This window comes from Papaver somniferum, chromosome 5, assembly GCF_003573695.1.
Source record: "Papaver somniferum cultivar HN1 chromosome 5, ASM357369v1, whole genome shotgun sequence".
Classification (NCBI taxonomy): domain Eukaryota; kingdom Viridiplantae; phylum Streptophyta; class Magnoliopsida; order Ranunculales; family Papaveraceae; genus Papaver; species Papaver somniferum.
The window spans coordinates 206734084-206752431 of NC_039362.1; the positions used below are offsets into that span (position 1 = coordinate 206734084).

The following is an 18348-nucleotide window of genomic DNA, read 5'->3' on the forward strand; positions in this document are numbered from 1 at the left end:
TTAAAGGAGATGTAAACTAGTGGAAGATCAAACCATCAATCTCGAAGAGTGTTCGGTCAGAGACGTTTTTGCATAAACAATAACATTTTTATGATACTTAATTTAGATGGATTGATAAATCATAGATACTTTCCAAATGGATAATATTGTATAGCACAAACGGAAATGCTATTCGTCGCCTTACACAACGCCCTGGCAGCGACCAATCAGACGTGGCAATATGTCATGTTTTTTTTGCATCTCCATGTTTTACATAATCTTCTCTGTCGCTTCAGTTTTGTAAGGCGCGCTATCAAGTCTTGTAAGGTGATTAAGAAGGTGCACCGAAAAACACAGATCAAATATTTTAAAAAAAATCAAGGAAGAAGAACTGAGGATGATAATACACCAAAACTGCTACATGCTCCCCAAGTTTTTTCTCTATCTTTTGATTCCATTTCAAGTCAGGTGTATCTTTTTTTCTCTCCTCGAGTGGAAAAAAAACTAGGGATTTTTTCCCCCTTTATCTGTCGCACCAGCCATGGATGGTGAGGTCTTTCTTCTACCTCAAACCTAGTTTTCTGCTCCCACTATTAATCAAGAAGATAGATCTGGAGATTGGTTTCCCTTCTTTAGATGAAAATCACCATTCTTATTCAACAGGGGAAATGAGGGATTCAATTCCAGGGATTGGAAAAATCTAGTCAAATTTAGTGTGAAGAAAAACGTAAATGAAGATTGCTCCTTGGTTTACAAACCCCTTGTGACGATTGAAGGGAAGGATGTGCCTGCCATTTCTTTGGAGAACTATAGATAGAACATCAAGGAGTGTGAGAAATTACTGATTGGCTCCTTTGTTGGTCACTGACTCTCTTTTTCTTCGGTTCAAATAGCTGCGACAAAGGCATGGAACCCAAAAGAAAAGGTAATGGTCTCTTTACATGGTGATAATGCCTTTGTGTTCAAATTTATGGATGAAAGAGATATGATTTCTGCCTTAGACAGGGGTAGGAAACTATTCATTTTTAGACCTTGGTGTTCATTGACAGAGAAATCCATCACGGAAATGAAATAGTACATATTTGGTTGATGATATATAATATCCCACTTCATTTGTGGAATAAACTAGGTTTGAGCTCAATTGCTAGTTTTATTGGTAACCCTCTTCTGATGGATGAGCATACTTTGAAAAAAAACTAGACTTGCTTATGCAAGAATGTGTGTGGAGATTAGTATAAATTGTACTTTCTCTAGTCAAATCCCTCTTTCGATTGATGGTATGAACTTACCGGGGGAGTACCAATGAAAACCACCAAGATGTGATCTTTGTTCTTCCTTTGGCCATGCCTCTAAGAAATGTGTGGTGAAAGGAGGTAAAAGAAAGGTGTACTGGATTCAGAAGAAAAATCAACAAGCCACAGAAGTGAGAGGAATGAAAGGTGTAAAATCGATTGAAACACGGATGATAATTCCTGCTGAAGAAACAGGTAAAGAAAGCGTTACTTCTAGGAATATCAAGAGTGGTAATGTTGTGGGAATGATACAAATTTCTCCAGCTAAGCATACTTATACTTATAATAGAAGAAAGAAGAGCTCAGGCAAGAAAGGGGTTAGCCCAAAGCAAGTGGAAACTTGCAATCTGAACTGTTACAGTATTTTAGGCTATACTATTGGCATGGTCAATTCTGAATTGTTTGAAGAGATACCAGAAAATAGGGAAGTAGAAGTAATAACGGGTAAGCGCAGTGGAAAGTCGCAAAGAGCAGAAGATAGTAATCATAAAGATCAAGATGTTGTAGATGATAGGGTGATTCATAAAGATGTTGAAGACATTACTGATGGTATCGACAATGGCTATGCAACTCCAAATTTGACTTCTAATATTTTTGAGAAGGAAAATACGGAGGCGGAACTCCCAATTCATAGTTGGATTACGGTGCGGAAAAAGAAGACGAAAAAGTGTATGTGAAACCTCTGGACTTACGTCTCATGATCATGAAGTTAAGTCGGCTACGCTTTCTGTTAGTGAAGCCGAAATAGATTCTCAAATCGCTTTTAACAAGTTAATGGGTATCTCTGATGAGATCGATTTGTAGGAATCTTTTGGAAAGTGCAAATTCTCAAAAGGAGATGGAAAGGCCTCTCAGTGAGGATGATGATGGTTTGAGAGATTTTGATCCCGACTCTGACACTGATAAACATATTGATGATGTTAAATGTTCGTACCAAGACGAAAATGAGGATTTTGAAGGGTGACAAGTATCTTTCGGGATTCTTGTTTGTGGAAGTTTTTAAGTAGTTTCTTGTTGCAGGCTTGCAGCTTGTGCTTCGAGCTTTTTGTTATTTCTTTGGAAGGATTTGGATTGCTCCTTTTTTTTCTCTTCTTCTTCTCTTTTGTAACGTTGATGGCATCTTTATTTTTTTTTAATTGAATTTGCCTTTTTGCGTTAAAATAAAACCGTTCGTATGGGAATAATAAACTTTTAGCAACTGGGTGTAAGTCCTATACCGAATACCATAAACTAGTACCCTTTGAACATTATCATCCGGAAATTTGAGAGATGTAACATTTTCAATGTCACAACACGTTTGTTTTTTCCTCTATATAGGTAGAGTGTTCTATATAGAGGTTTACCTCTATATCTATATAAATATCACTATATAATCTCTCTTAAAATCATGTTTGTTTGACCACTATCTAACAACTTTATATTGTGTACCCAATATTACATATTTCTCATTTTACCCTTATAATATTCAAAAAATCCATGAATATCCATTACAACCAAAGATGTTCAAAAATTCCAAAAGGAAAAAAATGTATTAGAAAATACAACCAAAGATGTTCACTTTTTCTGAAACGGAGCGAAAGTATAACTTTTTTCTGAAACGGGGTAAAAATATCACTTTTTCTGAAACGGATCAAAAATATCACTTTATCTGAAACGGGCGAAAGTATCACTTTATCTGAAACGGGCGAAAGTATCACTTTTTCTGAAACGGAAAAAAAAAATCACCTTTTCTGAAACAGGGCAAAAATCACTTTTTCTGAAACGGGGCAAAAACATAACTTTTTCTGAAACAGAACGAAAATATCACTTTTTCTGAAACGGGGCAAAATTTTCACTTTTTCTGAAACAGGGCAAAAATATCACTTTTTCTGAAACATGGAAAAAATCACTTTTTCTGAAACGGAGCAAAAATATCACTTTTTCTGAAACGGCGCGAAAGTATCACTATTTCTGAAGCATGCGAAAGTATCACTTTTTCTGAAACGGGGCGAAAATATCACTTTTTCTGAAACGGCGTGAAAGTATCACTTTTTCTGAAACGGGGGAAGTATCACTTTTTCTGAAACGGGGCTAAAGTGTCACTTTTTCTGCAACGGAGCAAAATATCACTTTTTTCTGAAACAGCGCGAAAATATCCTTTTTTCTGAAACGGGCGAAAATATCACTTTTGTTGAAACATGTAAAGTTTTAGATTTTAAATTAAGGAATTATTTTTGGACATTATAAGTTTGTTCGAGGATATATTAGTCATTTGAAGGTTCAATAGAGGTAGAGGCTCAACAATAACATCTCATTGGTGCTATTTGATTTCCTCTATATAGATAGAAATTTGCCTCTATCTTTGTAGAGGTAATAAAAAAACAAACACCAAATAAATGAGACCCACCACTATATAGAGGCTAATAGAGGTTAGCCTCTACATACACGAAAAAACAAACATGATGTTAGCGTAGATGGACAGATAGATCACAGATACTTTCCAAATGGATAATACTATACGATGCATTACAAACAAAGAAAAGAGATGAAGCATTTGAAACCTACCACGTGTCATGCAACTAATGGTGACGCGCGCCCAAGTGAGATTTCCGATCCCTGTTATTACAATTCAACATGTTAAACACTAGACTCACTACTACTCTCCTGAAACCCCAAGAACAGATAAGTGGAAAGAAATGGCATATTCATCAGGTCTATTTTCTTCAATCAGAGGCCCTGAAATCTCCAAATCTAGAACCCTAATTTTCAATGCAAAACGTTATCATCATCAATTCATCAATGTTTCATTTCCTCTTCATTATCAATCTTATCAGAAGAAGCAAAACAAGTTGAGAGTTTCTGCTGCATCATCATCTATCTCCATGACTGAGGATGTCCGAACTGGTCCAGAGGATCTTGTTGCATCTATTCTCTCCAAGGTTCTTATTTTCTAGACTTCTAGTTCATAATTATTAACTTCATTTAATAGTATATTTGTGGTTTCAGTTTAATTGAATTTCTATGGAATTTGATAGATTTGCCAATCTAAAGATAAATTTACCTAGATATCTCTTAGGAGAATGAACTAATTAGGGGAGAGTTAGATGAATGGCTGTTTTTTCTTCAAACAAGATGGTTCTTCAATGAGTTGTGAAAAGCGAGCTGGGCGCCCAGATAATAAAACTCCCTAGGCGCAAAATGTGAACAATTTTTTTTTCTATCTCTGGGCGCCTAGGCGCTAGGCGAGGCGAAGGTGTTGGCCCTCTCCTAGCGCCTAACACAACATAGATACTTCGTCTTTGTGAAATGTTGAAAAACTATTAAAGTTATTGTGTGGTTGTAGTGCGGTCAGTGCAATGATAGAAACTAAGTAAAATTTGCTTAATTAGGTGACGGGAACTGATCGAGGAGTTTCGCTAACTAAAGAAGGGCATCAAGAGGTAGCTGAAGTGGCTCAGAAATTACAAAAGTACTGTGTTGATGAGCCTGTTAAATGCCCACTTATATTTGGAGGTAAATCCTTACTGCTACTTTCATCGTCTAACTTAGTTTGTATGCATTTGATGTTTCATTGGATTACTGGTTGGATCCTTAACATATGGCGCATACCAATGTTGGTTTTCAGAGTGGGATGTGCTATATTGTTCTGTGCCAACATCTCCTGGAGGTGGCTACCGCAGTGCATTAGGGCGTGTTTTTTTCAAAACTAAACAAATGATTCAAGTAGTTGAAGCTCCTGCCAGCGTTAAAAATAAAGTCTCGTTTTCTTTATTTGGCTTCATAGATGGAGAGGTTTCCTTGAAAGGTAAGCAAAATCTATCCCCCTTTACAAAGACGAATTGATCCTACAATCATTATGAAATTGGTCTTTGAAATTCTCTTTTACATGTTGCACGATACCAGGTGCACTGAATGTATTGGATGAAAAATGGATTCAAGTTATTTTCGAGCCTCCAGAACTGAAGGTTGGAGGTTTCAATTTCACCTATGGTGGGGAGAGTGAGGTTAAACTGGAGATTAGCTACGTAGATGAAAAAATCAGGTTAGGAAAAGGTTCCAGAGGTTCTTTGTTTGTCTTCCTAAGACGCTAAAATCACGTCTCATTTTATCCCAAACCCATTGTGTATCTTTTAACTTTTGGTGTATCACTAATAATAGTTGTGATGATTGAACAAACATCCGTCTGCTGTATAATATTTCAGATCTATAGAACTCTTGATATGTACTGCGGAATTTTCTTATTGCAGACCTGTCATATTTTTGTCCATCATTTAAACTTAAAGAGACTGAGCTTATCTCTTGAAGAAAAATAGGAATGCCCATGTGTTAAAGCTAAATGTAATGCTATTTATAGCATTTCAGTGCAGCCTTTTGCCATCCCCGGCGTCTGGATGGATGCACCACCCTTTACAAGTGCAGATTGCCTGGCTCTAGCTCTGGACATTTTTCTCTGAAAACACAACTTAAATAACCTTTTTGAACTTTGATTTCATTGTGCCTATCTGAAGTCGGCGAAATGATCATTTTACGTTGTCCAGGAGATTGGATAACCAAATTGATCGGAGGCTTTGCAATTTGGCTCCCCAGTTGACATTTAGTTGGTCCTTTCTAACCGGATCAGAGCTATGAATATTCTGGACTGCAAGGAACTCATTGCCAGACAAGGAAAGCAAATAAAGTTTCCCAAAGAACATTAGAATTCACAGCTTTCAGTCTAGCATATCATTAAGCATCCAACCCAATTCACTTCAACTGGACCATCCATGAGGTCAACCTCATCATTATTCTTGCAGTAGTCCCACACTTGCCAAGTAGTAGGACAGCTGCTCAGATGATCGATACTTTCCACCTGAAAGCCACACAGAAGCCATTCAGAAGTAATGTTCAGACCTCTATGAACAAGCTGAGCTCTCACCAAATTTTCCGTTGAGCCACTCAGCCAGCCATAAGAACCAAATGCATTCCCATCTGAAAAACAAAGTCCACAAATTTTATATTATTTATATTCTATTAATAATTTAGGTCGGCAATTCTTGAGTCAAAAATTGACAAAATCTCAATAAATAATTTCTTTCTTGAATATTTCTTGATAAACTAATTTGATGCTGAGGGTGTTGTAGAAGAAACAAAATGGTGGTATTATTGTTTAATCGAAAGACAAAAATACCCTGATTTATTACATCAATCCCGATTCTCAGTCTCAAAAGAAACGAGTCAAAACGAGGTTATTTGTGTAAGTGCAGCACATTTCTTGAACTCAGTGTTCGTCAGAATACGGTAAGAAGAAAAGACAATTCATCCATACCAACTTGCTAATTCAATAATACAGTTTCATTTTAATATATAAAATTATGTGAACCATTCAGTTTTAATCACATTGTCAACAAAATCCACTTTACTAATCTAAATCAGAAAATGATAGAAATATGCAGCTGGATAGCTACTTGCCCTCCGGAGGCGGATAATTGAATTTCTAACTAGCCCGCATTCCATCTTGATAGACTTTTCACTAAAGATGTCAAGAGTGTTTACACGTGACATCTGCCATATACACCTCCCTTTTTAGAAAAAAGGTATTATGAATGTAGTTAATATCGGATATCGGTTCATCTCGGCCGGGACCGATACACTGGTACGATTTTATATCGGGGATATTATCGTTGAAATATCGGTATAATATCGGTTCTAGATTTAGAGACTATAATTTTATATTAAACATTTTCTCCACACATTTTCGGATAAGATATAATAGATAAAATCAATTTTATCAAAAAAACAAAAGAGTAACTTTAGTAACTTGCTTCGAGAGCTACATGCACCTCTACTACCACCTGGAAGACTTTCTTCGCCAAAATTACCCTTAAACTTTATAGAAAACGACCAATACCGTCTCATGTCGGGAAATGTAGGAAAATTTCGTATCGACCGATACGGCCGATATTTGACCGAAATGGCCGATATTATCGGGCGAATATCGTATCCCCGATATCCTTCTTATCATATCGTTCTGGGCCGATATCCGAAATATCCCCGATATATCAGCCGATACGGCCGATATTGACTACATTGGGTATTATCACTTTTGTATTTTAGTCTAAAAATAAGTTAAATTTAAGAAGTAACAGTAATTCTGTCTAGAAATTGAGAACCTTTTAAAGAATTTTGCATCCCATTATGGTTTTATTTTTGGATTCGGTTTTAATAGATATATATTATGAGAGACGAAATTCACAACACCAGGAATAATGAGGTTAATGGAAAAAATTACAAACTAACACTCTTCGAAAAAATATGCATAAAATTGTACCTTGTTTGTTTTGATCTAATTTGTGATCTGAATCCGATTCTGTACAAGTCGGATCATTCGTGTTTACATTTTTTTTCTAATATTTGACGTGAAGTCTGATCTGGCTCACAAAGCTGACTAGAAGGTATTTTATACCCAATTTATTGGGTGCTATTTATGCCTTATAGAACCTTATAGTATGTTCAGATACGACTTTAGAAATTGCTTTTCGATTTCTTGAAGCAAAAAAAGATCAGAAATTTATTTCCGTACATAATTTCAGAATGACTTTTATAGCCTGTTTCGATGTCATTTCAGAAGTTACTTTTTGAATTATGGAAGCGAAAAAGTTAGAAGTTAGTTTGGGTCACAATTTCAAAATGACTTCCAGAAGTGAAAATCTACCAGTATTTGAGAAGTTGTTTTTTAACTTTTAGAAATCGAAAAGCCAGAACTTAGTTTGGTGATAAAATTTCAAAATGACTTTTAGAAACAAAATAGTCAACTTTTTGTGAAGCAAAAGCAAAACAATTTTGCTTCTGATTTTTAAAATTGATTTCCACTCTTGTTGAAGCAGTAGCATTTCTGCTTCTGATATCCAAACATGCTAGAAGCAAAAATATTTACTTTTTTGTGAAACAAAAATATTCTACTTCCGACTTCTAATTCTGGTATCCGAACATGTCCTGTTACTTAACTATTTTTGAGTCAGATGAAGAAGTCATGTCGAGTCAGAAACAGAGAAACTCTTTGTAGGATCCTTACATATGGCGAGCACACGCGTGCTCACCTATCACTTGACTTTTGTCAAATCCCCAAACATGCAAACGTATGTGGTGGTGATCCGCGGAATATAATATCACTACTACTCAGAAGTCCGAGTCATATGTTTATTAGCAGAAAGAAGCTCAAGAAGCACTCACCCAAGACCTTAACAACACCAACAACATCAAACCATTCGCTCTCTCTCTTAGGGTTTACTTTCTCTTCTCTCCCTCTCAGCTTCGATTCTCAGGAAGAAAAGAAGAAGAAGAAGAACAGATTGAGGTTCGATTTCTTTGTTCAATTTCCAATTTCAGTGATAAATTATTTTATTTTATTTTTATCATTTTTCTCATTTCATTTCTGGGCTGTTTTTATATGGATGTCACTAATTTGATTGTGTTTTTAAGGAATCCTGAATGATCGAATCATGGTATAATTGATTTATGGGGACCCCTTGATTTAATTTTGGTAGTTGGACTTTTGAAATTGTTTATTTGATTCAGTGGAATCCATTAAAAAGGAGGATAATTTGATTGAGCAGATCAGCTCAATACATGAACCCATCACTATTAAGAACACTAACATGCAGTATTCAACACAGTAGTGATTTTTGAGTTTGTGGGGGCATTGTAATTTGGGATAAAATTAACCATGTTCAATATTTTGAATTCTTTGTATTTGTTGTTTTAGATTCGGTAATTAGAGAAGAACCGTACGGATTTGTCGAGGTTGATATGGGTATAGTTTGTGTTGGAACATGTTTATTTTTCAACAATTGAAAACATTCAGCTGAGTTGATTTGTTGAAAATTGGAATGTAAGGTGTAATAGTGGAATTAAAGATTCAACAGAATTATATCTTCGTTTTGATTTTTTTTTCTTTCTTTTGTTACTATTTGATTGTTCTTTACATGCCAAGTCTTGTACGGAATATCCAAAGTAATTACGGGGGATGGTAGTGTTTCCTTTGCTATTCTTTTCTGATTTCTGAAATTTAGATTTCCAGCTTCTTAGACCTTAAACGCAGTGTTGTTTGTTTCTGGGTTAGGTACTAGTAGCGGCAGAAAATATCCCTTGGTTTGATGTGTTAGATACCAGGCACTCTGATATTGGTTTACTTACTTTGATTTGTTGCACCTTTGTGCTGTCAAGCACTGCACGCTATTGCGTACTTTGTTATGTGTTTTACTTCGTTGGCAAATCTTCTATGTTGTTTCTATAACTATTGATTATGTGCAGGTGAGGTACTTTGGAGCCCCTTTGTTCGGATTTTATATCACACATGTAACTTAGCTGGACAGCCTTTGATCTTGGAACTACAAGGGGACTGGATAATCTCCACAAGACCGATAATGACTGTTAGTTTATAGAATACTCTTCATGGCCTCTGGTACTTTTCATGGGAGCAAGCTCCTGCCCAGCACATCAAAGTCGGAACTTGCTAACTTGGTTCCGAACTGGGAAGATGTGATTTGCCCAATATGTTTGGATTTCCCACACAATGGAGTCCTCCTCCAATGCACCTCTTATGGGAATGGATGTCGACCATTCATGTGTGATACTGGCCATACTCATTCAAACTGTCTCGATCGCTTTAAAAGTGCATTTGGTATTGCAGTGGTGGAAAAAGATCCACCAACATCAGATGCAACATCAGTTGAAACAGCACAGCCAATGGAATTGAAAGATAAAGAACGCCCCGCTTGCCCCCTGTGTAGAGGGGAAGTAACAGGATGGGTAGTGCTTGATGAAGTTCGTCTTCATTTGAACAAAATGAAAAGATGCTGCGATCAGGATAACTGTACATTTATTGGCAACTACCCCGAGCTTCAGAAGCATGCCAAGGTCGAACATCCTCATGCTAGTCCATCCAAGATAGACCCTGCTCGGCAACTTGATTGGGAGAACTTTCAGCAGTCGTCTGAGATTATTGATGTTCTGAGTACCATCCATTCAGAGGTACCACATGGGGTAGTTCTTGGGGACTATGTTATCGAGTATGGTGATGATGATAACCGAGATGAGTATGAGGACTTCCCTGGGGATGATGGGAACTGGTGGACCTCATGTATATTGTATCAGGTATTTGATAATTTAAGGGCATCAAGAAATCGAAGAAGGGCAAGAGTCAGTGAAACAAGGAGAGGACGTCGACGTTCTAGCTATGAAGCTTCGACTTCTGATGATGGATCTGTGACATCTGTTGAAATCGGGGAGTATAGAGCTGATGAGACTGATGACGAGTACATGGGTAGAGTAACTGACACCAGTAGGGGCAATGCTAGTCACCGCAGGTCAGTGAAGCATGTTTTTTGGAAGCTTCCCCATGTTTTGAAATTTTTCGAGTTCAAGCGTTAGTTTCTCTCTGTTCATCTGAATCATTGTCATGTTTCTTGTTACTACTTTTTGAAGTCTTACTTCCTTTCCTGTAAATACTTGTTTGTTCAGCATGTTTATCTTTTGAAAATAAATGGAACAAGGGTTCTCGTGTTGCTGTTTTGTCCATCATTTCGATTATTTTCGTAATTGTTGCTATATCTGGAAAGGATACGAGATGCCAAGGTTTGGAAAAAAATATTCAAGCAATCTGATATATGGATGTCATAGTATGCAGTGATATCATAAGTATATATAAACACTGAATCTTTAAGGCAGTTCCTTACTCATACCATGGATTTTTCATTTTCTAAAGACTGCAGTATATATGATCAAAATATTTGAAGAAACTCTGGTTATTCTTAATGTCTGCTGTATTATATGCGTGTTATACAGTATATTGTATTTTCATTTTATATACGACAGGCCCAATCTTTCTTTTCTTTCGTCCTTTACTTAACAACTGTGAAATTACTGTACAGTCCATTAAACAGTTGAACTGAAGGCTATGAAGAAGCATTTTAATTCTGTCAGTAGATGTTCCGTTTGCATAAGTGTTTAGTATTTATCAGCTCTAGATTAACTGACTCCTTTGTAAGATCCATGGACCGGAGGAACCAAATCCTCTGTATATTTGCAGATAATCTGATCTGACACTCGTTCAGGACCTCCTATTACTTGGTATTTTTATTCTCTCTTTGTTGATACCTTTGCTATAATTTTCATGTCACAGGTTTCAAAGGCGCCGTTCCCGTTTCTACGATAACTAGGTATGTTCCCTCCTGTTCACATTTTACATTCTTTTCTGGAGGGTTTTTCTGTTAAAGTTTCAAATCCTCCTATAATCTGGACAAAAAACTAAGTTTTCAGGCCGAGTCACATTTGGGTTTGAGATTTGTCACTATTCTAGAGGGTTAATGATTAATCACCACTCTTTAATGGTATCGCTAACATCTGTAACATACTTGTGGAGAACCTGATTTGATATTTGGTATCAAAGCCACCCCGAGTGCCAATGTTTAAGTAAACTATTGCTTGTTGGTGTGTTTGTGTGTGTGTGTGTGATCGTAGAACCTGTGATACATAAACTATTGCTTGTTGGTGTGTTTGTGTGTGATCGTAGAACCTGTGATACATGTTGTCAAAGACTTGGTAACATGACTCATTTTTATTGTACTCATAAATTTCATCTTTATTTATCTTATGTGATAATGATGTTGGTACTCATTATATTCATCTGAATCTATTACAGAACGTGACATGAGTCAAATGACTTGCTTCTTGAGATGGAGAGTCCCGCAACAAGAAACGTAGCTTCTGCAGTCATAAGTGGTGATACAGTTATCTTGTTTATAGGTACATGCAGAGCCGTCTGGATTATATGCTAGCTGGGCCATTGACCTCCCCAACATGTTTAATTTTTCTTGAATATATCCAGCTGATGTTACGTATACAGGTCTACTCTCTATCAGATGTACCTGAAACTATGTTAAATGTAAGAAATAAGAATCAAGGTTTAGATTTCGGCTTTCTTTACTTTCTCATTCTCCTTGCACGGACAAAGGTATCATCGCTTGTCTACTCTCTTTATATCTATCCAGATCCAGTTTTGAACTCAAGAGAAAGCCAAATCAGGCCTTTAACAAGAAACCTATTATAGAGGCTTCACATTCCAATAGAGGGGTTCCATCTAATAGGACAAAAACAGGCCATCCATACGACAAAAACGGGTCATAACTCATACGTCAGTAATTCCAAAAACCCCTTATCTAAAATATTTTTATAATGACAAAACAACCCCCAGGTAGTTAGAAAGTTGAATATATTTGATCATGAACTTCAATCCAAAGCCAGAAAGGATATCGCGTTCAAGTCACTGAAAACACTAAAATTCTTAAACGTGAAAGTGTTGACAACTCTGGAGATGATCTTGTTGATCCCGATTTTTCAGATGAAGACCTTGACAATCTCAGTTTCAAGGGTTCGGTCACTTTTATAATGAGTGTCCAAATCGAAAAAAATACACTGGCAACAAGAGTTTGGCTGCAACATTTGATGAAACTTCTGATCATTACAATTCCGAAGAGGAAGAAAGTTCAAGTGTAGCACTCTTGGGAGATATTGTCAATTTTGATAAATGTAGCAATACACATATCAATCTTGATAATTTAATTGATGATTCTTCATCAAAATCATTGGACAATGCTACGGGTTTTTCGTATACTATGAGAATTCTGATAATGTTTCAGGTACCCTGTGTGTAGCCGCTAAATTTGTTCCTGAAACAATCTCCAATCTGGCATGTCCTTATTGTACCAATGAAGGTCACAGACTCACACAATGTTTTAAATACAATCATAAACTAAGGTATGTCAACAAACTGCAAAGGAGGGCTAGTCGGTTGGCAAATGTGCTTAAACTTGTTCAAAAGTCCAATCCTGAGGTACACAAAGTTAACTCTTTTTCTTCTAAGAGATTGATTGTGTAAGGACCCTCAAACTCGTCAACGCTATTTAACTGGTCTAGCGATGGTCAAGAGACATTTAGCGGCTAATAACTCGATTAGTTTAATACGAATGTTAATTAATAGGAATTAATCTAACAATGATTTAGATACGAATCTAGTGTCATTAGATAGATCTCGAAAAGTTGCGTGGAATAGACTACTCGAACGTATCATTCAGATACTAGACGAAGAAGAAATCATCTGAGTTGTGTGGAGGGTAAAATGGTCATTTCACACTCAGACTCATCAAGGCAGCCGAGTTATCTTCTATAAGAATCGAAGGTCTGCCCTTATCTTTTGGTTGGGTGCCTTTATGATGGGTAGCTGGCCTTATCACCAAGACGTGTCGAAGAGAAACCCATTCTCTTTTCTTCTTTCTCTTTCTTCTTCTTCTTCTTTCTTCTTCTCCTCTCTTCCTCTATTCGATCTCTGCGGAGCCTTTGAGAGTTGTGTTAGAATCACTGAAGTAAATTATATGTTGAAGATACTTAGTCGAGGATGAAGATGGTGCGGTTGTAGTCTATGAAGAAGATCAGTTGAAGATTGATTTAGTTTTGGGATAATCTGAGAAGAACGAAATTAGGATTAGAATGAAGATTGAGAGGTGAAATAGGTTGCTGTGGAATTAAGAACAAAAGGGTTGTGGTTGAATTGAAGTTATTAAGGTGATTCAGTGAAGAATCGAAGGGTTAGGGTTTCTACAAATTGAGTTGAAATTCAATTTAGGGTTTCATGAGATTAAACTCAGAGAAGATGAAATTGATATCTAGGAGGGATGATTTAACATGGGTATTGTGTTAATTTAACAGTTGAGGTGATGAGTTGATAAATTAGTGAATTAGGGTTTGTGTTTGTTCTTCCTCAAATTAATAATTAAGGTTTACAGATCGATTGAAGCAGTAGAGAAATCAGATGAGAATAAAAGATGGGTTTCGATGATTGAGAGGATTACAGTGGTTTACAGGTGAGGTTTTAATCTCAGGTGATGAATTTGGCACTGGAGATTGATTTCGGGTCTATACAGATAATTCTAGGGTTTCAATCAAAGTGGTCAATGAAGTAACAATTCAGAAAGTGCTAGATATTGGTTGGATTTGGAGGTGGAGATGTATTATGGTTTGATGTGAGTGTAATTGTGATCTTCAGATGGATGTGATGAAGTGGTGTTTGAGTTGTAAGAGTTGATGAAGATGTGGTGTTAGTGAAGTTGAGATTGGATAGTGATGCATGCAGTATATGTTTTGGGATAAACTCAAAATGGTGCAAGAGCTGAGGGTATTGGAGTTGCAGGTGGTAAGGAAAGTGAAGTGGAAGAACTTACAAAGAAGAGATGAGTTAATTATGAACTGATGGGTGAGTCGCAGTATAGTTGTGTTGGTGGTTAAGATAAATATGAGTTTGGAACTGAAATGTTGAAGGTGTTACATCTATTGTTAGAGCATGGCTCGGTTGAACCCACCAAGCGTTGGTATGTCAAGTTTAGTTGTCATATTTTAGTGAATCAAAACTCATGTTAAGAGTCGCTTGATTATGTACTAGAGTTAAACTTCGTATAGGTTAGCTTGAAAGTATTAGGATATGAGACATTATAAGTATTGCGAAGACTTGAAGATGTGAAGAAGCAAGGAGCTATAACGACAACAATCATCCTTCCACTTGAGGTTAGTGATATTTTACTTGAACTGTTTCATTCGCTAACGTATCTTTCAAGTCATGCATATTGAAAACATAACTGTGAAGCATATTTGAACTCTAAATAGATATAGTATTAAGGAATACAATACGAGGTTTATTGCTTAACCATTAAACTTTGTAGATAAGACATCACCGTAATCATTTGAATGCTATTGTGATTATGTATGGGTATGAGGTGAGGATTTCATCCTAGGGAACAATGTTTACATGTGTTTTAAGGAAGTAAGTTCATAAACTTGTTTGTGGACCGAAAAGGAAATTGCCAGGTGTTATTAGTTTTGTTATTCATTTCTTATCTTATGAACAACCAATATGTGTGATAGAGTATAACCGCTCACAACTTGTTATGTTCTTGGTAGAACTGTTCACAAAGGCCTGACTTATGTATTGGTATAACTTTTATTAGTAAAACCGATCTTTGTAAGGGAAAGGGAACCGATCCTTGTAAGGGAAAGGGAACCGATCCTAGTAAGGTGCAGTACATCAAAGGGAACCGATCCTTGTATGGGGTGCATCAAGGTTTATAGCAGAAAGGGGAACCGATCCTAGTGAGGAACCGATCCTAGTACCTAGTCAACCGAACTTTTGGGAAGCTAGTGTGACTATGCACAGTACTCACATGGAGGTAGAACCGAGACTTGTTTTGGTAGAACCGTAAACCCATGATTGTGATTGAATGTTGGTTTGATCAATCACATAGTTCTTGAAAGACAGATGAACCAATTCTAAACTTGTTTGGAAGTGTGGCAAATCGGTTTCAAGGTTGTAAGTGTGAAAGAGAACTTACAAAGTTAAGATGTCGACAAACTTTGAACACGTGCTGTGAATGTTTATTTCTATAATTGTTCAAAGATATTCCTTAACGGCTAAGGGAAGAGAATCCCAGGATCGGGACATAAATAAGTTAAGAATCTTTTAATTAAGGTTATTAATTTCATTTTGTAGGGAAATTACATAATTAGTAATGTGCATTTACTAATTATATTTTCCGAGAGATTTCGATCGTTATTTTTGGACAGAGCATTTCCAGGAATTATGGAAACCGAATTTGTACTTCAATGAATATCTTGAGAATATTTTCGGTTTTGGAAATTCCTTGGTGTCCAAACTTCCTTGTCTATAAATACACGAAGTTTGCCTTTCTAGCAAACTAATCCTTCGTAACAACATATTTACTCTTTTGTTGTTGTTACTGGTGTAGCCGCCTATTCGGAGAGGAGAGTAACCTAATTAGGCGAAATCTCTTACGGCCGCTCGGTTTAAGTCTTCTTTGGGATTGAGAAGCTCTAGCACGACGCGTTGGTGGTAAACTAGATAATTATGGTTTATCTTTGTTTTCGATTGATTTGATTGACTAACGGTGGTTGAAATCTGATTGCACCTAGTTTGTTTATTCTTGGGAATCTTCTCTTATGATATAAGATTCACTCAAACTAGTTCAGAGTTTCGACAGGGATCTTTAGACTGTTGTTAGTTCTAAAGACAATCTTGTGATAATCCATTGTTAACAGACTCCGTTCTGTGCGTGATTGATCACAAGAGATTCAAGTGATTGTGTGCAGGTTTTTATTGAAGATTTAAGAAGATTTGAAGACAAAGAAGACATTGAAGATATGACTTGGGTTTATAATCTTTGGTGTGAACAATACTTGTTTCGGTAAAAGAGGATCCAATTAATAATCGGTTTATCCTCGTGGTAGATTGGATTAATTAATTGAGTAGATCGACATCAATATGTTTCCTTGTGATTAAAGATATTGATTGGCTTAATCTTAAACGATTACCTTTGGGTGATTGAAAATAAGATAGATCTATGGACCCGATGAAGGAGTTTATGTTAAGATAAACAAAAGATCCTTTGTCAAACTCATATCACTTGGTTGAAGAAAGTTGATACCAAACAAATTTGTTGTTCCTTTACTGTTTGGAATACGAATCAAAGGAATTGTTCCAAGTACGTGACTTATTCACAAGTTGGAGGCGCGGGAATACATACGGAACTAAGTGAACTATAGGGTTAGTTACTTGGTCTCAACTATGCGAAGTTAGGTGTAATTTTGTGTAGCGGCTTAATCCTGAGAGTATTCAATTCTGGACTAAGTCCAGGGGTTTTTCTGCATTTTCGGTTTCCTCGTTAACAAAATCTTGTTGTGTCATTTACTTTTATTTTCCGCATTATAATTGTTTTATTATAATTAAAGTAAATCACACAAACATTAATTCCTATTTACTTGATAAGCAATCCTATTGTGTTTGGTTAAGTCCGAACCTTTGTATCAAGTAAACATACTTCGTTGTTATATTGTCTCGATCTCGTATCCATAGACAATCATACGAAGTGTGAACCGATTAGTTGTATTGTCTCGACTCAGTCCATAGACAATCACTTTTGGAGAAAGGAATTATAGGTAGGAAAAGTTTTAGCTTGTGGTATATTTGGGTACCCTCGCCTTTTCTGCTATGAATGCTATAGAATTAAAGTTACAAAAATTTAGAATGTGTGGATGTGTGTGTTGTATGTGAATACTTCTATTGCAGATGAAGTTGAGGGTTGAAAGGAGCCATTGTGTGACTAAGTTTCAAAACAAGAAAAGATTGATTTCTGTTGATTTAGAATGGATGAACGATTAGAGTTATGATAAAAGTGGACAGTGATGTTGTTAAGGTTAGTGGTGTGAATTAGGCTGAGTCTATGGAAGGTTAGTTGTATAACTTCTATCTTGAGTATTAGGCCTATTAGTCATCCTAGTCAGATTATCTGAATGATTGTGTTCTTAGCTGACTTGACCTAGTACTTATTACTCTGTCAATCTGACTGAGTTAACTCACTGAGTTTACCTATCTTGACTTGAGTGTGATCGTTGACCGATTCCTGGTTGATTTGTTTGTCCATTGTCCTGGTTGATTCCTGGATTCTGACTTGACGTGGACTGTTAGTTGACCTCTGACCGTTAGAGACCGCTAGTTGACTATGTTAGGCTGGGCCTTTTGTAATGGGCTTTTTATTGGACTTAGGCTTAGTACTGGTTATCTTATGATGAAGATTTGGACCCCTTATGGTCTGAACTAGCCTTTGGTTTCTTCTACAAAGTTGTAGACATTCTTAAGACTTAGTTATTGGACCGTAGAACCAACCTTATTGAGTTAGTATACTTTAGATATGCTAAAGATAGGTAATAAAATATATAGAATCGTAAAAGGGCTTAGAACCATTAGATAGACTTGTATGGTTCTTGTATGAGTCATTTTGAATAGATTCTTAGAGTTATTGTGTGATTAACAGTTAGTCTGTATTAACAATGATCGATTCAAAGGATGAACCAGTGGATTGTGGATCTCGAGGTAGGCGTGGCCTGTCATCAAAAGAGGTGTTAATCGATAACGAACTTTCTTGTATTTATTATTGTTTTACAAATCAATCTTGGTGTTGTGAAATTCATGCATATATTTGCGTGATCTGTGTGGTATGAG

The 18348-nt window shown here is 36.4% G+C and overlaps 2 protein-coding genes across 3 annotated transcripts; both read left to right on the top strand.

The window, feature by feature from the left end:
* Positions 1-3891: 3891 nt before the first annotated feature.
* Positions 3892-5517, top strand: LOC113284430 (probable plastid-lipid-associated protein 8, chloroplastic). The gene is made up of 4 exons (XM_026533888.1): positions 3892-4189; positions 4640-4763; positions 4876-5055; positions 5154-5517. The coding sequence occupies exons 1-4, from the start codon at positions 3947-3949 to the stop codon at positions 5339-5341; spliced, it is 735 nt and encodes a 244-aa protein (XP_026389673.1). The 5' UTR covers positions 3892-3946; the 3' UTR covers positions 5342-5517.
* A 2905-nt stretch (positions 5518-8422) lies between these two features.
* Positions 8423-12208, top strand: LOC113284431. Of its 2 annotated transcripts, XM_026533890.1 has the most exons (4): positions 8424-8583; positions 9540-10594; positions 11410-11446; positions 11929-12208. In XM_026533890.1, exons 2-3 carry the CDS (start codon positions 9681-9683, stop codon positions 11444-11446), a joined length of 951 nt encoding a protein of 316 aa, XP_026389675.1. In that variant the 5' UTR covers positions 8424-8583; positions 9540-9680; the 3' UTR covers positions 11929-12208. The 2 variants fall into 2 exon arrangements, with proteins under 2 accessions (XP_026389674.1, XP_026389675.1); XM_026533889.1 differs by lacking the exons at positions 11410-11446; positions 11929-12208 and having other exon boundaries at positions 8423-8583; positions 9540-10805.
* The last annotated feature ends 6140 nt before the right edge of the window (positions 12209-18348 follow it).